General features: G+C 50.7%; 1 protein-coding gene across 1 annotated transcript in view; it reads right to left on the minus strand.

Annotated features, from left to right (window-relative positions):
- Positions 1-723: 723 nt before the first annotated feature.
- Positions 724-25,039, minus strand: part of LOC145505804 (uncharacterized) — a 119,490-nt gene continuing 95,174 nt past the window's right edge. Inside the window, exons 31-38 of the mRNA XM_081488713.1 lie at positions 22,035-22,256; positions 19,587-19,736; positions 16,637-16,860; positions 14,633-14,864; positions 8,183-8,404; positions 5,733-5,882; positions 2,866-3,089; positions 724-1,058 (exon numbers count right to left, since the gene is read on the minus strand). Of these exons, the coding sequence (XP_081344839.1) occupies positions 740-1,058; positions 2,866-3,089; positions 5,733-5,882; positions 8,183-8,404; positions 14,633-14,864; positions 16,637-16,860; positions 19,587-19,736; positions 22,035-22,256 (1,743 nt within the window). The 3' untranslated portion in view covers positions 724-739. The remainder of the gene's footprint in view (positions 1,059-2,865; positions 3,090-5,732; positions 5,883-8,182; positions 8,405-14,632; positions 14,865-16,636; positions 16,861-19,586; positions 19,737-22,034; positions 22,257-25,039) is intronic.

Genomic DNA, 25,039 nt, shown 5'->3' on the forward strand with positions numbered 1-25,039 from the left:
ACCACAAAATGGACTAGTTACCACTTCATCTGCAGCTAAAATGATTCACCGATAATTTAATTATATGCTAACTAACAATGCAGCTACAATGAAATGGGTGGTAACAAAAAATAGTGATAGTACAAGTGCAGTTACAAAGCAGAGTGTTGCAGACATGATTTCATGGGGTAAACAGCAATGCACTCACAAAACCTAAGCTAAACACGCAAGAAAGCTGGAACATGTGCTTTAGAGCCGCACACTCTGTCACCAAAAGCCCTAGGTCGTCATCCCATTTTTAGACTCGGAAGAGCGAGGAAGCCCAACTTCTTCCCTGGGGCCCTGGGCTTTTAACCTGGTTTCACACGCAGAGCTGGCCTGAGCATGCGGCCAGGTCCAGCAGCAAGCAGACCAGTTTAGCTTCTTGGTTTTGTTCCCACCGCATGCCCTGCACCCTGCAGCCAGGCATCCCCAATGGAAAACGTGCTGCACGGTTTTCACACACCATGAGACCTGCCTATGGTTACTTTCACGAAGCTGTCTGCTCCCTGAGAACAGAAAACTTCCCTGCAGCTGCTGTGCCCAGCACAGGCCAGGCCCAACGTTACAGAGGCAGGCTCTGGCTGAGTTCATGATGATGTGGCTAAGCCGGCGGTCCAAACATCAAGACTCACTTGTCGCTGTGTGATTACGGAATGATTAAAGACTAGCCAGTTTTAAAAATCTTACACCTCTGAGCGTAGCAAATGTATATCTGATTTTATTCTGGGTAAAAAGAGAAAAAAACAAAAAAGAAACAAATAAAACACAAAACCAGTGTGCTGGGGGAGGGACGCAGCAGGGAGGCCAGAGTCTTGATGTCCAGCTTGTCTACCTCTTGCTCCGGGCTGTGCAGCCTCCTTTGGGGCTTGGAGCGCCCACTGCTGGGCAGGCAGGAGTCGGCAAGCGAGGAGGTGGGACACAGGTTGAGGGAGCTCACAGATTCACGACGACGAAGGTTGCCTAAGCTCCCCCTGCACACTCTGCTCTCAATCTCCTCGACCCGCTGCTCCGTGTTCTCCTTCTCTTCTTGGATCAACCTAAAATAGAATAAAACTCTTCACCTGCCTTTGTCAGCAGAGGAACGTGTCTGGACAACAAATGTGGGCTTGCATTCTGTGTCACGATTAGCAAATTCCAGGAACAGTTGCTCAACTAACATCTCAGCAAAAAGGTAGGACTTTCCCTCTTTTCAACAGTCTCAAACTTAGAATAATTATCATTGAGTCTTACAAAGTGGCCCCTGATCGTTCACGTTTGATTTGACTGATTTACTCTAACATTCTGACGGGGCCTGGGTGGCGCCTCTCTCCCTGTGAAGAGATAACCTGAAGTTGACAACCTTCACCTTCCCCGCTCTCAGGGCAGAGATGCACGGCAGTGCCTCAAGTCTTTTCCACTGGGAATCGGGAACTCTGTATAATCAAACAGCAATTCACGAACAAGCTGGAGTTTCTAAACACAAGTCTCCAGACCAGATGAAGTGCTGAGTTGATTTTTTTTTTTTAAGGTTCTATACATACAAACGCATCACTTGATGCAGTTCTCCACCAGCTTTGTGTGAGTTTCTGGATTCATGTCAATGTGCTGCATTAACCTGTAATTCATGGTTACTGCTTTTCTCCCCTAATGTGTGGTGGATGATTTTATACAGCAGTTTAAATACTCGATTATGCAAATAAAATGATTTTCAAATTTAACTACAAGATTCTTACAGGTCGTAACCTCTCCAGTTTCACTTCTGCTTATACATACTGGAAGTTTTTCACCGTTGATAACAAGTTGATGGACAGCATTTGCCATTTACATCAAGTTAACTTGTGGCATAAGGAAAAATCACCTTTACCTGACAACGTGCTGTAAAAATAAAAATATTAATATATAACCGTTCCAGATTACCTGCGGGGACGGGGAAAGACAATCTTTCTGAGCTGTCTGTGCTCAAAGCCGGCCCACAGAGCAGTCTGTCTACGGCGTCAGAAGTGCAGGCGGCACCACCTGCGTTTGCTGGTTGGCCGTCACCCCCGCCTTTCCCCCGGGCCCCCCGTGCTCGGCCGACAGGAACGGGCACCTCGGCCTGGGCTGACGTGACAAGAACAATCTGAGCAGCGGCTCTGCCAGGTCCTGTGCAGGGTCACCGGCCTGCGACCAACTCTGAACGTGGACTCGGGACAGGAGGCATGGCTGTGCGGGTGTGGTACCAGGCAGATCTCGGGGCCCCCAGCCACCCGGCTGCACCCAGACCCAAGGCCCCCTGTTCACCACGAGGCCGGCCTTTGGATTCTAGCCCGTTTTGTAAATTGTTATAACTGCCAAGACGGTGTCTAAGGAAAACATCTTCAATATACTGATGAGATGAGAAAAACTCAAACACATGTCCTTGGACCACTGTCTTACTTACAACAAGCCAATCTTCACACTGTATTAACTTTAAAAGGAAAATGCAGATCTGAGTGGGAATTTGCCAACCCCAAAACCCCAGCTTTTCTGTTCTAGGTGGCTTTTCACCAGAACGTGGGCGGCTCCGAAGGACAAACGAGGGCGAACCCTCAGTGCCGGAGGGTGCACGGGCCACAGGGGGACACCGCCTTGGCACCTCACCCACCTTGGGGCTCAGAGCTGAGAGGGGAACACCCCACAGCGCCTCCCCACAGAGTGCTGACAACACACTGTGGACCGAACGCCCTGGCTGACTGAGCTCTATAATCAAGGGCCATCTCGGAACTGAAAATTCTTGAAGCAGACCTGAAGTCAGTTTTCTTACTAGGGAACACTCAAGACTTGTCTAAGGAGAACAGCTCCTCAGAGAAACCAAGTTTCCAGGAAGCTGGGCTCGGGCGCACCCACCGGATCTCTTCGTTGATGCCGTCCAGCTGCTCCTGAAGCATCGCAGTCAGAGTCTCGGCATCGCCCTGCCCTCTGGGCGACAGCAGAGCGGCCGAGCTGCAGAGGGTGGCCCTGTCGTCCTCGCCGTCAGACACGTCCACGTCACTCTCGAACGCCTGGGCCACGCTGGCCGGCACGCTGGCTTCCTTGGCGCGCTCGCAGTCCTGTTTCTTCGGGGTCTGCACCTGGGCACGAGAGGACCACGTCTCGTCAGTGACCACGATTTTACATGGGAGCCCTGACTTTGGATAAATGGGCCATGCTTATGAGACACTGCCATCTCTTAAGCGAGCAGTACTGAAGAAACGGGCAGGAGGAGAATCCAGTTCCTAGATGGCCTGGTGACATTCAGGTCTTAGCGTGGACGGAAGGCAATCCTATGAGGTTTTTCATAAGGGTGGGCTGATGGAGTCAGAGACAAAAACCGAAAATTAAAAAAAAATACATCCATGCTTCCTTCAGCCAGGCGGAAGGAAAAGAAAAAAAAAATCCTTCAGCTCCGCAGCAGCTGGGTCCACCTCAGCCGTCATCACTTGTACTAGTTCACCGAGGAGTACAGTCCTCACAGGTTCCCAGCCCTCCGTTTTCCAGGCTGGTCTGAACACCTCAGACAGGAGCGAGCAGGGGCAGCCAGGGGACCGGAAGGCCAGCCCCCCGCGGCTCTCCTCTCCGGGCACAGGCACTCGGGCTGTTCTGGGGGACGGCCCCTCACACCCCAGGGGTGGCTCTGTCATCAGAGATGCCCGGGAGAGTGCCTGCTGGGCCCCATCCTGCTCTTCCACTCTCACACCTCACACCCTTCTCTCTGCAAATCTCCCCCCTGCCCCACTCTCAACCCAGGTCCTGCCTTCTTTTCCCAGACATGACCTCAAAGCAACCAAGGGGCAGCCTTGAGGGGCTGGTTTGCCGGCTCCCTGTCCCCCGTTGCCTGTGCCCTCACCCTCTGTCTTCGTCACAATCCCTCCCCAGGGCTGGGCCACCCCCTTCGCTGGCTCCAGCACCTCCTGCCATCATTCCTGCTCCGCTCCAGCGAACCAGCTGCCTATGGGTTCACCCCCATCAGCCCGGTCAGCACATCCTCTCCCTTTTCTCACCTTAAAATCGCACAATGGGAACCAGCAGATTCCTCCTCCAGGGCTCCCTGCAGCACCCACTGCAGGTCTCTGAAAGCTCCCTGGGAGCGGCCTCTACTGTCCCCTGCCCCACCCGGTCTCCAGCTCTCTGCAAGCAGGTGGTGTGCCCCACCCCGCAGGGCAGTTCCCCGGGGGCGCCAAGGAACCCATGTTATCAAGCCCCCTCCCCTCCTTGCCCCCGCAGCATGTCTCTCCCTGGGCTCCAGGCCCCTCCCTCTCTGGGGTTATTCCTCAGTCCCTCGCGCCCCTTCTCAACCTTGGAATGTGGGGCACCCCACGGCTCTACTCTTGCACCCCATCTCTCTCCACCAGCACATGCCTGGTGACTTTACCATGCTCGTGCCTTTAAATGCCATCTGTATGCCCACGACCCTGAGTCCTCTCCCGGATCCAGGCCGGAACACTCAGCTGCTGACGGGCTCGTCCACTTGAACAGGGCTGAGGCCGGCTCTTAGCTCCCCACCCCAGTGCCCTCCTCACTTCAGGAAACAGGCTCCGGCCTCGAGCTGCTCAGGCCTGAGCCCGGGGTCCTCCCTGATGTGGCCCTCTCTCTCCGTTATCCCAGCTTGTTGACACGACCCTTGATCTATCTCCGAGTGGCTCCTTCTCTTCCTGCCTCTGGGGCTCTGTTCAAGGTCACCCTCCTGGTGTCACCTCGTTGGCCACCCTGTTCACACTCAATCGTCCCCCCTTCCTTGGACAACTCGGGCACTCTGGTCTCCTTTCCCTGCTCGTTACTGTCAACAGGCTGCGCGGGCTTAAAAATGGATCCACAAATTCTTCCATCCTCCTCCCTTCAAGAGGCAGAGGGGGCAACTCCTGCTCAGCCCCTGAGCGAGGCAGGACTTCGCAGCTCACTCTCGCAAACAGAACTGAAGGTGTGCGGCTTCCGAGACCGGGGCGCGAAAGGCCCCGGGATACACCCCGCACTCTCGCTCTCAGAGGGTGTTCCGAGGAAAGCCAGGCCATGAAGAGATCCACACGGCAGGGACCTGGGCCTGTCCCCACCAGCCAGGTGAGTCTGAAAGCCTGCCATCCAGCCCTGGGGGGCCTTCCCATGTTTGCGTCCTCAGGAGGCCCTGAACCAGGCCCACCTGCTGCAAAGCACAGAAACTGGACTGTGACCTGCTCACTGGGAAGCCACTAAGCTTTGCAGTGATTTGTTACATGGCAGTGGATAAAGAACGCACACGGTTTTTAATTCACTGCTGGAGTCCTAGTTCTGACGATGTCTGGCCCAAACTAGCTGCTCACTGAACATGGCAGCTCAAAACACAGACATGTATGAAAAAATACATGCCATAAATGAGGCGAAAATACAAAGGTACTTAAACTTCCAATGAGAATTCTTCTCACTATAAAATGATGGGTATGTGTATCCATTTACTCGCAGGATGATTTCAATCAAAACGGTGCTAATTAGTACTGTGCTGGGCCTCACAGTAGGCCACAAGTTATCAAAATTGGTTCTTTTAAGAAAAAAAAGCATGCCTTAAAAGGAAACTCGTAGCCAGAAAAAGGAAAATGGGAAGACATAAAGCGATCTATCAACGCTTTGTTCCAAAACCATTTCAGGACCACAGTGTGAGGGGGCAGGTGCCTTACAACGTGGGAGTCACATGAAAAGGTGTTTACCTTCCTTCCTCAGGAATTCACCACTATAAAAGTCAGACACAGTTCAGTAAAAGCCGTTACCTGTCGATGCATAGAATCCTTATCTGCGATTTCATTTTCAAGTTTATCATTGAGGTCGTCGTGCACAGAGGTGGCTTCGCGCTGGGCGGCAAGGTAGCATCTCTCAAGGGTAGTGATTCGCACCTCCACGTCCGTGTTCTGGACCATGGCCTACACCGGGCATTGCAGAGTAGAAAAGGTAAGTCATTATCATGGAACATTCCGATACACGTACGCGTAAAAAAGTTGGACTAAATCCTAAGTTTCAACTCAAAAATAAAGTTAGCGTCCTCAAAATTAAAGTCCTAGACACGGCAGTTTCCTCGGACGTGAGCAAAAACGTGCCTACTTAAAATGTCACATTTGCCACGATTGGCACCCATATGTCTGTATTAACGTTCTGTCTGGCCACTCGGTTTCCCAAGCTTCTCTTCAACATAATCAACCCAAACAGCAAAGAGTATACTAAACTACCCTGTTATTGCATGAATTCCAGGAGGAATGGTATCTGGCATGAAGTCACGACCTCTGTCTGCTACACCACACAGGCGGACTGGATCCACAAGAGGGAGGGACCTTCGACAGATCCAACAGGGACCTCTGAGGCTCGTTTCCTCGGGTAAAAGTCGGAAAACTCTCATGCAATTTCCTCAGAATTCAAGTAATAGTAATGAGTGGAAACAGAAGTCAAAGTTTAACACAACTGGAAGCAGCCTTCTCAAGCCTAATTCTTCTAAAGCAGACTTACACCACATGTATGAAAGGGTCAAACCAGGACCAGAACTTGCTGCTGGTGCAACTCCCGTCCGCCAGGTCAAAATCCACTGCAGGTCCCTCCGTAGTCGACTACTAAGTAACCAATGTGGGCAAAGGCCTGACATTAAAAGTGAAAGGTCTCAAGGCCGCTTTTCCCAGAATTCTCTACATATTGAACTCTGCCACCTAATCTCCTCCTGTTGCCAAAGAGTAGTGGGAAAAGGTTATACAAGCGTGCAAATATTCTGTTTTGAGTTCTCACCTTGAGCTCTCACAGAGAATTACTCACACCAAGCTACTAAACAAGGACACCTGCTGTAGCACATGTCGGAGGGGTTCTGTCTGAGACGGTCTCACGGGGGAGGGGTGGGGCAGGGTGGGCGCTGTCTGCCTGCCTACAAAGGAGAGGTGAGGCTCACAGGAGGAGGCCCGAACCCTCAGCACTCTTCTCTTTTCACAATGACCGTTAGGCAGTTTCTCATCAATCATGACAGCCGCAGACACGACCACCAGAAACATCATGACTCTACATGGTTACACAGCACGGGCCTGAGGCTCTGAGGGTGAGCAAACGCCACTCGACCTGTCTGACCGCCGGTATCAATGTCACACATCCCCTCAAGGAGCAGAACCTCAGAAAACTAGAGAAGACGGCCAGGCAAGCTGCCTCAGCAGGGGCCACACAGCGGGCTCCCATCTCTCCGAGAGAACGGGCTCCACAGACGTCACCAGACTCGCCTGAGTGAACCCGAAGGAAATTTCAGCATCATCAGGTATACATTCGACAGGCAGGTGGGGGGGATGAACTGGGAGACTGGGGTTGACGTATGTACACTACTGAGACTATGCGTAAAGTCAACAACGAGTAAGGACCTACTCTACAGCACAGGGCAGTCTACTCAGGGCTCTGTGGTGAAGTAAATGGGTAGGAAATCTAAAAAGAGGGATATATGTAGACACACACACACGTATATATATATATATATATATATATATATATATATATAAATATAAATATAAATATAAATATAAATATATATATATATATGACGGATTCACTTTGCTGTACAGCAGACATTGACACAGCAGTGTAAAGCAACTGCTAACTGCTAAGTCGCTTCGGTCGTGTCCGACTCTGTGCGACCCCACAGACGGTAGCCCACCAGGCTCCCCTGTCCCTGGGATTCTCCAGGCAAGAATACTGGAGTGGGTTGCCATTTCCTTCTCCAGTGTATCAAAGGGAAAAGTGAAAGTGAAGTCGCTCAGTTGTGTCCGACTCTTAGCGACCCCATGGACTGTAGCCTACCAGGCTCCTCCATCCATGGGATTTTCCAGGCAAGAGTACTGGAGTGGGGTACCATTGCCTTCTCCAAGAAAAAGGAAAGCAACTAGACTCCAATAAATGAATGAATGGATGAATGAATTTTTCAAAGAGGAACACACTGGGCACCCTAGAACTTGTAGAAATGAGGAGTCCACACCCAGGGTGAGCACAGCGCTAGGGATGCCCTCGTGTTGCTCCACTGCCAATGGACCGCCTGGACCAGGCCTCTTCTACCCCAGAGATCTCGACGCAGAGGCGGGGAGGCCGCCAGTCGCGGTCTCGCCAGCGCTCTGTGCTCCTACTCACGCAGCCATCCCAAAGCTCAGATCAGCCGGAGAACAAGGGACCCACATTCCACCTCAGGACAACAGACACGTCCGCTGTCACTCACTTCGCGGACATCCCGCTGTGGTTGTCTGTTCGCTTCCTCGGACGCGAGGAGCTCCTTCCTGGCCGTGTCCGGGTCCTCCTCCGGCTCTCTCACGTAGGCAGAGAGGTTTGCCAGGCACTCCTTCGACTGGCTCTGCTCCCCTGACTGCCTCTCGATGACCTCCTGGAGCTCGATCACCTTAGCCAGGTCTTCCTCGTGGCTTGGGGAGCCGTCGGAGGATCTCTAAGGGGGAAAGGAAGCCTTAGACAGACAGCCTTGTTTTGGGAGGGAGGGAACACAGCATTTCCGGGCAATCGGTGAGGTCAAAACTTTCTTCTGCACTCTGGGAGCTCACACGACCCTCACGGCCACTCAGATCTACATGGTGCATTGCTGACAGGTCCCAACAGCCCCGCACAGACTGGATGGTAAGGCGAGAACCAGACAGAGAGCGAGACCGAGGACTTGCCTTTCCATTGGTGCTTGGCATGTTTACTTGCTCGGGATTTACATCAAGCACCCCGTCCGTTAGTAGCTTTCCCCAGTTATTCTGCTCTTTAAGAATCATCTGCTAAACGTGAAGTCCACCGGACTTTAGGAAGCATCACTACGAACAAAGCTAGTGGAGCTGATGGAATTCCAGCTGAGCTATCTCAAATCCTGAAAGATGATGCTGTGAAAGTGCTATATTCAATATGCCAGCAAATATGGAAAACTCAGCGGTGGCCACAGGACTGGAAATGGTCAGTTTTCATCCCAATCCCAAAGAAAGGCAATGCCAAAGAATGCTCAAACTACCGCACAATGGCACTCATCTCACGTGCTAGTAAAGTAATGCTTAAAATTCTCTAAGCCAGGCTTCAGCGATAGGTGAACCGTGAACTTCCAGATGTTCAAGCTGATTTTAGAAAAGGCAGAGGAACCAGAGATCAAATTGCCAATATCTGCTGGATCATCGAAAAAGCAAGAGAGTTCCCGAAAAACATCGATTTCTGCTTTATGGACTATGCCAAACAAAGCCTTTGACTGTGTGGATCACAATCAACTGTGGAAAATTCTGAGAGAGATGGGAATACCAGACCATCTGACCTGTCTCTTGGGAAACCTGTACGCAGGTCAGGAAGCAACAGTTAGAACTGGACATGGAACAACAGACTGGTTCCAAATAGGAAAACGAGGACGTCAAGGCTGTGTGTCCTTGTCACCCTGCTTATTTAACTTAGACGCAGGGTACATCATGAGAGACGCTGGGCTGGAAGAAACACAAGCTGGAATCGAGACTGCCGGGAGAAACATCAATAACCTCAGATATGCAGATGACACCACCCTTACGGCAGAAAGTGGAAAAGAACTAAAGAGCCTCTTGATGAAAGTGAAAGAGGAGAGTGAAAAAGTTGGCTTAAAGCTCAACGTTCAGAAAACTAAGATCATGGCATCAGGTCCCATCACCTCATGGGAAATAGATGGGGAAACTGTGGAAACAGTGTCAGACTTTATGTTTGGGGGCTCCAAAATCACTGCTGATGGTGACTGCAGCCACGAAACTGAAAGACGCTTACGCCTTGGAAGGAAGGTTTTGGCCAACTTAGATGGCATATTTAAAAGCAGAGACACTACTTTGCCAACAAAAGTCCGTCTAGTCAAGGCTATGGTTTTTCCAGTGGTCGTGTATGGATGTGAGAGTCGGACGGTGAAGAAAGCTGAGCGCCACAGAACTGATGCCTTTGAACTGTGGTGTGGGAGAAGACTCTTGAGAGTCCCTTGGAGTGCAAGGAGATCCGAACAGTCCATCCTAAAGGGGATCAATCCTGGGTGTTCATTGGAAGGACTGATGTTGAAGCTGAAACTCCAACACTTTGGCCACCTCATGCGAAGAGCTGACTCATTGGAAAAGACCCTAATGCTGGGAAGGATTGAGGGCAGGAGGAGAAGGGGACGACAGAGGATGAGATGGCTGGATGGCATCACTGACTCGATGGACATGGGTTTGGGTGGACTCCGGGAGCTGGTGACGGACAGGGAGGCCTGGCGTGCTGCGATTCATGGGGTTGCAAAGATTCGGACACGACTGAGCGACTGAACTCAACTGAAGTCTTCACTAAGAGATACTCTTCTATCAATCTCGAGGGGAGGGAGATGGGAGGGAGGTTCAAAAGGGAGGGGATATATGTGTACCTATGCCTGATTTTTCCTGCGATTTGACAGACAAGAACAAAATTCTGTAAAGCAATTATCCTTCAATTAAAAAATAAGCTAATTGAAAAAAAAAAAAAAAAGATCTCTCCTGGACGCCCAGCTTTTCCGCTGGTCCTGGGTCTGAGGACAGGAAACAGTGGTGGCAACAGTGTGGGGAACAGATAAACCCCTTCAGGGTCCAGACAGGTCTCACTTATACATGTGGGCGTGTGGTTCAGCCAGGGGAGGTTTTAGGAAGCATGCATGGAAAGTATTTTTATAAACAATGAGTGCGTCGTTTTAACCAACTAACCTGTGGCTTTGTAATGGGATTCTGTAAAGAATACTGATCCACTGCAGCTCCACAGGAGCTTGGTGACAACAAAGTGACTTACTGCAAAATACAGCTGAACTCGTTTAACAGCAGCTGGATAAACTGTGCACTCTCCCCTGATCTCTAACAACCACCCTCAGACAACAGAAGGCTACAAAAGCTAGAAATTATCCACATGGAACTGAAGAGGGATCAATCTCAAATTCAAGTTAAAAGAAGCATTTATAAAAATCAGAAAACAACAAAGAACAGAGCAGGGAAGTGACACACCTGGGCTGACTAGGACTGAATGCAGACAAACACCTGCCTCAAAGTCAGGGACCACGGCCAGGCCCTTCCCCCGGGCCTTGTCCTGAGAAAGGCCTCTGGGTCCCCAGCCTGGCACCCTCCGCCAGGATGGGAGCCCGCCCCACGGGTGCCCACGTGAGTCGGATGGGCAGTACCGTGTCCTCATTTAACAGGAGGGCAAAGCAGGCCACAAAGCGGGCAAGCGGCACACCCAGGTCACCAACCTCAGGGTGACGGAGCTACTCTGCTGTGCCCGGCAGAAGGGTTCCTGGGCACTGAGCTGCCTGAACCGGAGCGCGGCTGCCCAAGTCCTGTGGGAAGGCCCCAGGAGTGCTCCATCAGCGGGCTGGGAGCAGGAGAGGGACAAGGAAGGCCAGCCCTCGGGCCACTGGACTCCAACAACAGGGGCTCATCCAAGTGACCCGAGGGGAGAGGCAGCGAGCTCCCTCCTGAGGCTCCCTCCATCAGGGTTGCTGTGATGGACAGGAGGGCCTCTGGAGGAAAGCGGGATGGACGGCACCACGGTTAAGTGTCCAGGCTCTGATCAGACCAGTCTGCACCGCACCGCTGGGTATGCGAGCCTGGGCACGGTGCCCGGCCTCTCTAAGCCTCAGTGTCCATATCTGCTGAATGGGGATAACAGCAGCCTGGACCTCACCTGGGTGTCTGCGGGATTAGATGACGGGCTCAGAAAGCACTGGACACGGTGCCTGGCACACAGAGTCTCCTGCACACTGCTACCCACCGTCATTAAATTGGCTTCCCCCAAATCTAATATCTATGGCTCTGATTCAGTCATTTCTTTTAAGAAAACACTACGTGGAAATTCCATGGTGGTCCAGAGGTGAGGACTTGGCACTTTCACTTTCACACCGGTCTGATCCCTGGTTGGGGAACTAACATCCCATTAGCTGTGCAGTATGGCCAAAAAAATAAGTAAAGAAAATTTTAAAAATAATAAATACTACTATGTCTATTATAAATAAGCATGAGATGATTAGAAGGCAAACAAGTGGGAGAAAGGCAAACTGTTACAATTGTCCCAACCAATGACCTATTTCCAACAGAACCATCAGTTCAGTTCAGTTCAGTTCAGTTCCGTTCCGTTCAGTCGCTCAGTCGTGTCTGACTCTTTGCGACCCCATGAATTGTAGCACGCCAGGCCTCCCTGTCCATCACTAACTCCCGGAGTCCACCCAAACCCATGTCCATCGAGTCAGTGATGCCATCCAGCCATCTCATCCTCTATTGTCCCCTTCTCCTCCTGCCCCCAATCCTACCCAGCATTAGGGTCTTTTCCAATGAGTCAACTCTTCGCGTGAGGTGGCCAAAGTACTGGAGTTTCAGCTTCAAAATCAGTCCTTCCAATGAACACCCAGGATTGATCTCCTTTAGGATGGATTGATTGCATCATCAGCATATTTTAAGTGGTGGGCGAGTTTCATTACTTCTATTAAAATGTCAATCATCCACCAGTACGTAACCACATAGTGTTCATTCACTAACACGATAAGGACTCTAATACTTCACAGAGAAACAAAGGCATGCTAAATTACTAAATAGTTTACCTTTCGACGATGCTTCCTTAACTCACTAGACTGATAGATGCATGCAAAGAAATGAAGAGAAACCAGATTTATTGCGACTTTGAAGCTAAAAATTCAAGAATCAATATAGGCAAAGACAGTAAAGCAAAAATGACGGCAAACATATAAGTGAGATGTAGATTTAGAGAACATGTAACTGGAAACAGAACAATTTGTTGGACCACATTAGTTAAATAAGCTATTCAAGATTTACTAGAGAAACACTATACATTATTCCTCAGGAAGATACAATTCTATTACAACATCATGATTTGTTAAAGCACAGCACTGTGTACAACAAAGGGCCTTAACAGTTGTCTGTTCTCAGCCAAACCTCTCTATAAGTTAGTTTCTCTTAATAAAAAAAACATGTTATACTTTAAAATAGTAATTTAACTGACGAGGAAGTTGCCGTAATACCTATTTTAACACTGAACAGATCTAACCACCTGTTGGACATTAATGTAAAATCGTTACCTAGAATTTGATTCCAAACTTCTGAAAATAAATTCATTAAAGCAGGTACCCTATGAAAATATGTAAGAATGAAAGCTAGCGTAACAGCAGGTGGAGTCTTCACATTTTATGAACCATAGAAGATACTTTGTAAAAGAGTCTCGTAGAGACATTAAGCATGCAAAAGCTGATGAGATTTACAGTCTCAAATACAAGCACCAACACAGAAAGGATGTTGTGTCAAAAGTCCATTAATTCTACACATAAGAGGATCATTTCTTCAGGTAAGCATAATCTCAGTTATGAATTACACAGGTTCTGTAGTGTATCATCCATCTACATTATGCTTGTAACTGCACAGTGATAACAATAATTCAAACTTAGTGCTATGGGGGAAAAACACCATTTAATGAGACATGAAGACAAAGCAGAAACCCGACTAAGGGGACACACGCTGTGGACCCCAGACTGCTATGACCAGAGCAAGTGGGAGGACGGGGGAGGGGAGATGGATGGGTAAACTACAGCCTCGGGGGGGTGCGGTTGTGGGAAGCTGGGGTCTGGATTGATGACAACGAAGCAGACAACAGGATGAGACAGGAAATCAAAACCAACGATGAAAGCAGACACACCGTCAGAGAACTCCAGCAACAAGAAAAAATATACAGAACTGTTCTTTTACAAATACTCGGAAAGAAATCAAGCATGAAACCACAGAGAAATCGTCAAAGAATACACACTATCAACTAATTGGCCAGTGATGCATATTATAAAACCAATGTGTCAAAAGACCACAAAATAGACCAGTTATCACTTCACATGCTGCTAAAATGATTCACAGTTAATTTAATTATATGCTGACTAACAATGCAGCTAACATGAAATGGGTGGTAACAAAAAAAGTGATAATACAAGTGCAGTTACAAAGCAGAGTGTTGTAGACATGATTTCACAGGGTAAACAGCAATGCGCTCAGGAAACCTAAGCTAAACATGGAAGAAAGCAGGAACATGCGCTTCAGAGCTGCACACTCTGTCACCAAAAGCCCTAGGTCGTCATCCCATTTTTAGACTCAGAAGAGTGAGGAAGCCCAACTTCTTCCCTGGGGCCCTGGGGCACCAGGCTTTTAACCTGGTTTCACACCCAGAGCTGGCCTGAGCGTGCAGCCAGGTCCAGCAGCAAGCAGACCAGTTTAGATTCTTGGTTTTGTTCCCACCGCATGGCCTGCAGCCTGCAGCCAGGTATCCCCAATGAAAAATGTGCTGCGTGGGTCTCACACGCCAGGAGAGCTGCCTATGGTTACTTTCACAAGGCTGTCTACTCGGTGACAACAGCAACTTCCCTGCACCTGCTGTGTCCAGCACAGGCCGGGCCCAACGTTACAGAGGCAGGCCCTGGCTGAGTTCATGATGACGTGCTAAGCCGGTGGTCCAAATATCAAGACTAATTTGTTGCTGTGCGAGTATGGAATGATTAAAGACTAGGCAGTTTTTAAAAATCTTAGACCTCTAAGCGTAGCAAATGTACCTGAGTTTCTTCTGGGTAAAAACAGAAAAAACAAAAAACAAACAAACAAAAAAGAAAGCCAGTGTGCTGGGGGAGGGACGTGGCAGGGAGGAGGCAGACACATACCAGAGTCTTGATGTCCCGCTGGTCTACTTTCCGCGCCGAGCTGTGCCGCCTCCTTGGGGGCTTGGCGCGCCCACTGCTGGGCGGGCAGGAGCTGGCGAGCGAGGAGGCGGGACACAGGTTGAGGGAGCTCGAGGATTTACAACAACGAAGGTTGCCTAAGCTCCCCTTGCCCACCCTGCTCTCAGTATCCTCGGCCCGCTGCTCCGTGTTCTCCTTCTCTTCTTCGATCAACCTAAAATAGAATAAAACCCGTCACCTGCCTTTGTCAGCAGAGGAACGTGTCTGGACAACAAATGTGGGCTTGCATTCTGTGTCACGATTAGCATATTCCAGGAACAGTTGCTCAATTAACATCTCAGCAAAAAGGTTCAACTTTCCCTCTTTTCAATATTCTCAAACTTAGAATAACTTATCCTTGAGTCTTACAAAGTGGCCCCTGATCATTCTCGTTTGATTTGACTGGTTTACTCTAACATTCTGACGGGGCCTGGGTGGCGCCTCTCTCCCTGTGAGGAGATAACCTGAAGTTGACAACCTTTACCTTCCCTGCTCTCAGGGCAGAGATGCACGGCAGTGCCTCAAGTCTATTCCGCTGGGAATCAGGAACTCTGTACAATCAAAACAGTGAGCCACGAACAAGCTGGAGTTTCTAAACACAAGTCTCTAGACCAGATGAAGTGCTGAATTGATTTTTTTATTTTTTAGGTTGTCTATGTACAAATGCATCACTTGATGAAGTTCTCCACCAGCTTTGTGTGAGTTTCTGGACTCATGTCAATGTGCTGCATTAACCTAGAATTCACAGTTACTGCTCTTCTCCCCTAATGTCTCGCGGATGATGTTATATAGCAGTTTAAATATTCGATTATGCATATAACATGATTTTCAAAATAAAATACAAGATTCTCGCAGGTCGTCACCTCTCCAGTTTCACTTCTCCTTATACACCCTGAAAGTTTTTCACTGTTGATAACAAGTTGATGGAAAGAATTTACCATTTACCTCAAGTCAACATGTTACCTAAGGAAAAATCACTTTTACCTGACAACATGCTGTAAAAATAAACATATTAATATGTAACCGTTCCGTATTTCCTGGGGGAGGGGGAAAGACAATCTTTCTGAGCTGTCTGTGCTCAAACACGGCCCACAAAGCAGTCTGTCTCAGCGTCAAACGTGCAGGCGGCACCACCTGCGTTTGCTGGTTGTGCCCTTCACCCCTGCCTTTCCCCCGGGCCCCCCGCACTCGGCTGACAGGAACGGGCACCTCGGCCTGGGCTGACGTGACAAGAACAGTCTGAGCAGCAGCTCTGCCAGGTCCTGTGCAGGGTCACCGGCCTGTGGCCACTCTGAACGTGGACAAGGGACAGGAGGCAGAGCTGTGCGGGTGCGGCACCAGGCTGGCCTCGGGGCCCCCAGCCACCTGGCCGCACCCAGACCCAAGGCCCCTGCTCGCCATGAGGCGGGCCTTTGGATTCTATCCCGTTTGTAAACTGTTATAACAGCCCAGACGGTGTCTACAGAAAACATCTCACAGACACTGATGAGTTGAGAAGAACTCAAACACATGTCCTTGGACCACTGTCGTACAACAAGCCAATCTTCACACTGTATTAAGTTCAAAAGGAAAATGCAGATCTGAGGGGGAATTTGCCACCCCAAAACCCCAGCTTTTCTGTTTCAGGTGGCTTTTCACCAGAATGTGGGAGGCTCCGAGGGACACACGAGGGCGAACCTTCAGTGCTGGAGGGTGCACGGGCCGCAGGGGACACTGTCACGGCACCTCACCCACCTTGGGGCTCAGAGCTGGTGGGGGGACACCCCACAACGCCCCCCACAGCCCTGGCTGACTGAGCTCTATAATCAAGGGCAATCTCAGAACTGAAAATTCTTGAAGCAGACTTGAAGTCAGTTTCCTTACTATGGAACACTCAGCCTTCTCTAAGGAGAAGACAGCTCCTCAGAGAAGCCGAGTTTCTGGGGAGCTCGGCTCGGGCTCACCCACCGGATCTCTTCGTTGATGGTGTCCAGCTGCTCCTGAAGCATCACAGTCAGAGTCTCGGCATCGCCCTGCCCGCTGGGCGACAGCAGAGCGGCCGAGCTGAAGAGGGTGGCCCTGTCGCCCCCGCCGTCAGACAAGTCTGCGTCACTCTCGAACGCCTGGGCCACGTTGGCCGGCACGCTGGCTTGCTGCGCGCGCTCCCAGTCCTTTTCCTTCAGGGTCTGCACCTGGGCACGAGAGGACCACGTCTCGTCAGCGACATTCAGGGCAGCTCAAGTCTATCAGGAACTGAACACAAGTTTACATGGAAGCCCCAACTGTGGATAAACGGGCCATGCTTATGAGACACTGCCATCTCTTAAGCGAGCAGTACTGAAGAAACAGGCAGGAGGAGAATCCACTTCCTAGATGGCCTGGTGACATTCAGGTCTTAGCGTGGATGGGAGGCAATCCTATGAGGTTATTCACAAGGGTGGGCCGATGGAGTCAGAGACAAAGTCCGAAAATTACAACAATACATCTGTGCCTCCATCAGCCAGGCTGAAGGAAAATAAGAAAAAGAAATCCTTCAGCTCCGCAGCCTCTGGGTCCACCTCAGCGGTCACCACTTGTGTTACTCACCGAGGAGCGCCATCCTCGCAGGTCCCCAGCCCTCCGTTTTCCAGGCTGGTCTGAACACGCACAGACAGGCGCAAGCAGGGCCAGCAGGGCTGGGAGGGCCAGCCCCCCGCGGGGCTCCTCCCGGGGCGCAGGCCCGCGGGCTGTTCTGGGGGACGGCCCCTCACACCGCAAGGCGGCTCTGTCACCAGAGACGTGCGGGAGAGGGCCTGCTGGGCTCCGAGCCGCCCTCCAGCTCTCACACCTCACACCCTTCTCTCTGGCACATCTCCCCCCGGCCCACTCTCACCCAGGTCCTGCCTTCTTTCCCAGACGTGACCTCAAAGCAGCCGAGGGGCAGCCTCGAGGTGCTGGCTTGCTGGCTCCCTGTCCCCCGTGGCCAGCGCCCTCGCCCCTGTCTTCGTCACGACCCCTCCCCAGGGCTGGGCCACCCCCTGCACTGGCTCCAGGACCACCTGCCATCATTCCTGCTCCTCTCCAGCGAACCAGCTGCATATGGCTTCACCCCCATCAGCTCAGCCAGCACGTCCTCTCCCTTCTCTCACCTTAAAATCGCACAAAGGGAACCAGCAGATTCCTCCTCCAGGGCTCCCTGCAGCGCCCACTGAGGGTCTCTGAGAGCTCCCTGGGAGAGGCCTCTACTGTCCCCCTCCCCGCCCAGTCTCCAGCTCTCTGCAAGCAGGCGGTGTGCCCCGCTCGCAGGGCAGCTCCCAGGGAGCTCTGAGGAACCCATGTTACCAAGCCCCCTCCTCTCCTTGCCCTCCCCCCACCCCAAGCATGTCTCTCCCTGGGCACCAGGCCCCGTCCTCCCTGGGGTTACTAGTCAGTCCCTTGCGCCCCTTCTCAACCTTGGAATGCGAGGCACCCCACAGCTCTACCCTTGCACCCCCTATCTCTCCACGGGCACCTGCCTGGTGACTTTACCTTGTCTGTGCCTTTAAACACCATCTGTATGCCCACGACCCAAGTCCACCTTGAGCTGAGTGAGGCCTCTCCTGGATCCAGGCCGGAACACTCAGCTGCTGACCTCACAGGTCCCCTGGACACCCCATGGGCTCATCCACCTCAACAGGGCTGAGGCCCGTCTCTTAGCTCCCTGCCCTGACAGCCCTCCTCAGCTCAGGAAACAGGCTCTGGCCTCGAGCTGCTCAGGCCTGAGCCCGGGGTCCTCCCTGATGCGGCCCTCTCTCTCCCTTATCTCCGCTTGTTGACACGACCCTTGATCTATCTCCGAGTGGCTACTTCTCTTCCGGCCTCCGGGTCTCTGTTCCAGGTCACCCTCCTGGTGTCACCTCGCTGGCCACCCTGTTCACACACGATCGTCCCCCCTCCTCTTAGACAACTCGGGCACTCTGGTCTCCTTCCCCTGCTCATTACTGTCCGACAGGCTGCGTGGGTTTAAAAACGGGTCCACAAATTCTTCCATCCTCCTCCCTTCAAGAGGCAGAGGGGGCAACTCCTGCTCAGCCCCTGAGCGAGGCAGGACTTCGCAGCTCACTCTCGCAAACAGAACTGAAGGTGTGCGGCTTCCGAGACCGGGGCGCGAAAGGCCCCGGGCTACATCCCGCGCTCTCGCTCTCAGAGGGTGTTCTGAGGAAAGCCAGGCCATGAAGAGGTCCACACGGCAGGGACCTGGGCCTGTCCCCACCAGCCAGGTGAGTCTGAAAGCCTGCCATCCAGCCCTGGGGGGCCTTCCCATGTTTGCGTCCTCAGGAGGCCCTGAACCAGGCCCACCTGCTGCAAAGCACAGAAACTGGACTGTGACCTGCTCACTGGGAAGTCACTAAGCTTTGCAGTGATTTGTTACATGGCAGTGGATAAAGAACGCACACGGTTTTTAATTCACTGCTGGAGTCCTAGTTCTGACGATGTCTGGCCCAAACTAGCTGCTCACTGAACATGGCAGCTCAAAACACAGACATGTATGAAAAATTACATGCCATAAATGAGGCGAAAATACAAAGGTACTTAAACTTCCAATGAGAATTCTTCTCACTATAAAATGATGGGTATGTGTATCCATTTACTCGCAGGATGATTTCAATCAAAACGGTGCTAATTAGTACTGTGCTGGGCCTCACAGTAGGCCACAAGTTATCAAAATTGGTTCTTTTAAGAAAAAAAAGCATGCCTTAAAAGGAAACTCGTAGCCAGAAAAAGGAAAATGGGAAGACATAAAGCGATCTATCAACGCTTTGTTCCAAAACCATTTCAGGACCACAGTGTGAGGGGGCAGGTGCCTTACAACGTGGGAGTCACATGAAAAGGTGTTTACCTTCCTTCCTCAGGAATTCACCACTATAAAAGTCAGACACAGTTCAGTAAAAGCCGTTACCTGTCGATGCATAGAATCCTTATCTGCGATTTCATTTTCAAGTTTATCATTGAGGTCGTCGTGCACAGAGGTGGCTTCGCGCTGGGCGGCAAGGTAGCATCTCTCAAGGGTAGTGATTCGCACCTCCACGTCCGTGTTCTGGACCATGGCCTACACCGGGCATTGCAGAGTAGAAAAGGTAAGTCATTATCATGGAACATTCCGATACACGTACGCGTAAAAAAGTTGGACTAAATCCTAAGTTTCAACTCAAAAATAAAGTTAGCGTCCTCAAAATTAAAGTCCTAGACACGGCAGTTTCCTCGGACGTGAGCAAAAACGTGCCTACTTAAAATGTCACATTTGCCACGATTGGCACCCATATGTCTGTATTAACGTTCTGTCTGGCCACTCGGTTTCCCAAGCTTCTCTTCAACATAATCAACCCAAACAGCAAAGAGTATACTAAACTACCCTGTTATTGCATGAATTCCAGGAGGAATGGTATCTGGCATGAAGTCACGACCTCTGTCTGCTACACCACACAGGCGGACTGGATCCACAAGAGGGAGGGACCTTCGACAGATCCAACAGGGACCTCTGAGGCTCGTTTCCTCGGGTAAAAGTCGGAAAACTCTCATGCAATTTCCTCAGAATTCAAGTAATAGTAATGAGTGGAAACAGAAGTCAAAGTTTAACACAACTGGAAGCAGCCTTCTCAAGCCTAATTCTTCTAAAGCAGACTTACACCACATGTATGAAAGGGTCAAACCAGGACCAGAACTTGCTGCTGGTGCAACTCCCGTCCGCCAGGTCAAAATCCACTGCAGGTCCCTCCGTAGTCGACTACTAAGTAACCAATGTGGGCAAAGGCCTGACATTAAAAGTGAAAGGTCTCAAGGCCGCTTTTCCCAGAATTCTCTACATATTGAACTCTGCCACCTAATCTCCTCCTGTTGCCAAAGAGTAGTGGGAAAAGGTTATACAAGCGTGCAAATATTCTGTTTTGAGTTCTCACCTTGAGCTCTCACAGAGAATTACTCACACCAAGCTACTAAACAAGGACACCTGCTGTAGCACATGTCGGAGGGGTTCTGTCTGAGACGGTCTCACGGGGGAGGGGTGGGGCAGGGTGGGCGCTGTCTGCCTGCCTACAAAGGAGAGGTGAGGCTCACAGGAGGAGGCCCGAACCCTCAGCACTCTTCTCTTTTCACAATGACCGTTAGGCAGTTTCTCATCAATCATGACAGCCGCAGACACGACCACCAGAAACATCATGACTCTACATGGTTACACAGCACGGGCCTGAGGCTCTGAGGGTGAGCAAACGCCACTCGACCTGTCTGACCGCCGGTATCAATGTCACACATCCCCTCAAGGAGCAGAACCTCAGAAAACTAGAGAAGACGGCCAGGCAAGCTGCCTCAGCAGGGGCCACACAGCGGGCTCCCATCTCTCCGAGAGAACGGGCTCCACAGACGTCACCAGACTCGCCTGAGTGAACCCGAAGGAAATTTCAGCATCATCAGGTATACATTCGACAGGCAGGTGGGGGGGATGAACTGGGAGACTGGGGTTGACGTATGTACACTACTGAGACTATGCGTAAAGTCAACAACGAGTAAGGACCTACTCTACAGCACAGGGCAGTCTACTCAGGGCTCTGTGGTGAAGTAAATGGGTAGGAAATCTAAAAAGAGGGATATATGTAGACACACACACACGTATATATATATATATATATATATATATATATATATAAATATAAATATAAATATAAATATAAATATATATATATATATGACGGATTCACTTTGCTGTACAGCAGACATTGACACAGCAGTGTAAAGCAACTGCTAACTGCTAAGTCGCTTCGGTCGTGTCCGACTCTGTGCGACCCCACAGACGGTAGCCCACCAGGCTCCCCTGTCCCTGGGATTCTCCAGGCAAGAATACTGGAGTGGGTTGCCATTTCCTTCTCCAGTGTATCAAAGGGAAAAGTGAAAGTGAAGTCGCTCAGTTGTGTCCGACTCTTAGCGACCCCATGGACTGTAGCCTACCAGGCTCCTCCATCCATGGGATTTTCCAGGCAAGAGTACTGGAGTGGGGTACCATTGCCTTCTCCAAGAAAAAGGAAAGCAACTAGACTCCAATAAATGAATGAATGGATGAATGAATTTTTCAAAGAGGAACACACTGGGCACCCTAGAACTTGTAGAAATGAGGAGTCCACACCCAGGGTGAGCACAGCGCTAGGGATGCCCTCGTGTTGCTCCACTGCCAATGGACCGCCTGGACCAGGCCTCTTCTACCCCAGAGATCTCGACGCAGAGGCGGGGAGGCCGCCAGTCGCGGTCTCGCCAGCGCTCTGTGCTCCTACTCACGCAGCCATCCCAAAGCTCAGATCAGCCGGAGAACAAGGGACCCACATTCCACCTCAGGACAACAGACACGTCCGCTGTCACTCACTTCGCGGACATCCCGCTGTGGTTGTCTGTTCGCTTCCTCGGACGCGAGGAGCTCCTTCCTGGCCGTGTCCGGGTCCTCCTCCGGCTCTCTCACGTAGGCAGAGAGGTTTGCCAGGCACTCCTTCGACTGGCTCTGCTCCCCTGACTGCCTCTCGATGACCTCCTGGAGCTCGATCACCTTAGCCAGGTCTTCCTCGTGGCTTGGGGAGCCGTCGGAGGATCTCTAAGGGGGAAAGGAAGCCTTAGACAGACAGCCTTGTTTTGGGAGGGAGGGAACACAGCATTTCCGGGCAATCGGTGAGGTCAAAACTTTCTTCTGCACTCTGGGAGCTCACACGACCCTCACGGCCACTCAGATCTACATGGTGCATTGCTGACAGGTCCCAACAGCCCCGCACAGACTGGATGGTAAGGCGAGAACCAGACAGAGAGCGAGACCGAGGACTTGCCTTTCCATTGGTGCTTGGCATGTTTACTTGCTCGGGATTTACATCAAGCACCCCGTCCGTTAGTAGCTTTCCCCAGTTATTCTGCTCTTTAAGAATCATCTGCTAAACGTGAAGTCCACCGGACTTTAGGAAGCATCACTACGAACAAAGCTAGTGGAGCTGATGGAATTCCAGCTGAGCTATCTCAAATCCTGAAAGATGATGCTGTGAAAGTGCTATATTCAATATGCCAGCAAATATGGAAAACTCAGCGGTGGCCACAGGACTGGAAATGGTCAGTTTTCATCCCAATCCCAAAGAAAGGCAATGCCAAAGAATGCTCAAACTACCGCACAATGGCACTCATCTCACGTGCTAGTAAAGTAATGCTTAAAATTCTCTAAGCCAGGCTTCAGCGATAGGTGAACCGTGAACTTCCAGATGTTCAAGCTGATTTTAGAAAAGGCAGAGGAACCAGAGATCAAATTGCCAATATCTGCTGGATCATCGAAAAAGCAAGAGAGTTCCCGAAAAACATCGATTTCTGCTTTATGGACTATGCCAAACAAAGCCTTTGACTGTGTGGATCACAATCAACTGTGGAAAATTCTGAGAGAGATGGGAATACCAGACCATCTGACCTGTCTCTTGGGAAACCTGTACGCAGGTCAGGAAGCAACAGTTAGAACTGGACATGGAACAACAGACTGGTTCCAAATAGGAAAAGGAGGACGTCAAGGCTGTGTGTCCTTGTCACCCTGCTTATTTAACTTAGACGCAGGGTACATCATGAGAGACGCTGGGCTGGAAGAAACACAAGCTGGAATCGAGACTGCCGGGAGAAACATCAATAACCTCAGATATGCAGATGACACCACCCTTACGGCAGAAAGTGGAAAAGAACTAAAGAGCCTCTTGATGAAAGTGAAAGAGGAGAGTGAAAAAGTTGGCTTAAAGCTCAACGTTCAGAAAACTAAGATCATGGCATCAGGTCCCATCACCTCATGGGAAATAGATGGGGAAACTGTGGAAACAGTGTCAGACTTTATGTTTGGGGGCTCCAAAATCACTGCTGATGGTGACTGCAGCCACGAAACTGAAAGACGCTTACGCCTTGGAAGGAAGGTTTTGGCCAACTTAGATGGCATATTTAAAAGCAGAGACACTACTTTGCCAACAAAAGTCCGTCTAGTCAAGGCTATGGTTTTTCCAGTGGTCGTGTATGGATGTGAGAGTCGGACGGTGAAGAAAGCTGAGCGCCACAGAACTGATGCCTTTGAACTGTGGTGTGGGAGAAGACTCTTGAGAGTCCCTTGGAGTGCAAGGAGATCCGAACAGTCCATCCTAAAGGGGATCAATCCTGGGTGTTCATTGGAAGGACTGATGTTGAAGCTGAAACTCCAACACTTTGGCCACCTCATGCGAAGAGCTGACTCATTGGAAAAGACCCTAATGCTGGGAAGGATTGAGGGCAGGAGGAGAAGGGGACGACAGAGGATGAGATGGCTGGATGGCATCACTGACTCGATGGACATGGGTTTGGGTGGACTCCGGGAGCTGGTGACGGACAGGGAGGCCTGGCGTGCTGCGATTCATGGGGTTGCAAAGATTCGGACACGACTGAGCGACTGAACTCAACTGAAGTCTTCACTAAGAGATACTCTTCTATCAATCTCGAGGGGAGGGAGATGGGAGGGAGGTTCAAAAGGGAGGGGATATATGTGTACCTATGCCTGATTTTTCCTGCGATTTGACAGACAAGAACAAAATTCTGTAAAGCAATTATCCTTCAATTAAAAAATAAGCTAATTGAAAAAAAAAAAAAAGATCTCTCCTGGACGCCCAGCTTTTCCGCTGGTCCTGGGTCTGAGGACAGGAAACAGTGGTGGCAACAGTGTGGGGAACAGATAAACCCCTTCAGGGTCCAGACAGGTCTCACTTATACATGTGGGCGTGTGGTTCAGCCAGGGGAGGTTTTAGGAAGCATGCATGGAAAGTATTTTTATAAACAATGAGTGCGTCGTTTTAACCAACTAACCTGTGGCTTTGTAATGGGATTCTGTAAAGAATACTGATCCACTGCAGCTCCACAGGAGCTTGGTGACAACAAAGTGACTTACTGCAAAATACAGCTGAACTCGTTTAACAGCAGCTGGATAAACTGTGCACTCTCCCCTGATCTCTAACAACCACCCTCAGACAACAGAAGGCTACAAAAGCTAGAAATTATCCACATGGAACTGAAGAGGGATCAATCTCAAATTCAAGTTAAAAGAAGCATTTATAAAAATCAGAAAACAACAAAGAACAGAGCAGGGAAGTGACACACCTGGGCTGACTAGGACTGAATGCAGACAAACACCTGCCTCAAAGTCAGGGACCACGGCCAGGCCCTTCCCCCGGGCCTTGTCCTGAGAAAGGCCTCTGGGTCCCCAGCCTGGCACCCTCCGCCAGGATGGGAGCCCGCCCCACGGGTGCCCACGTGAGTCGGATGGGCAGTACCGTGTCCTCATTTAACAGGAGGGCAAAGCAGGCCACAAAGCGGGCAAGCGGCACACCCAGGTCACCAACCTCAGGG

This window comes from Giraffa tippelskirchi, chromosome 1 (assembly GCF_054371585.1).
Source record: "Giraffa tippelskirchi isolate mGirTip1 chromosome 1, T2T-mGirTip1v1.2.pri, whole genome shotgun sequence".
Taxonomy (NCBI): domain Eukaryota; kingdom Metazoa; phylum Chordata; class Mammalia; order Artiodactyla; family Giraffidae; genus Giraffa; species Giraffa tippelskirchi.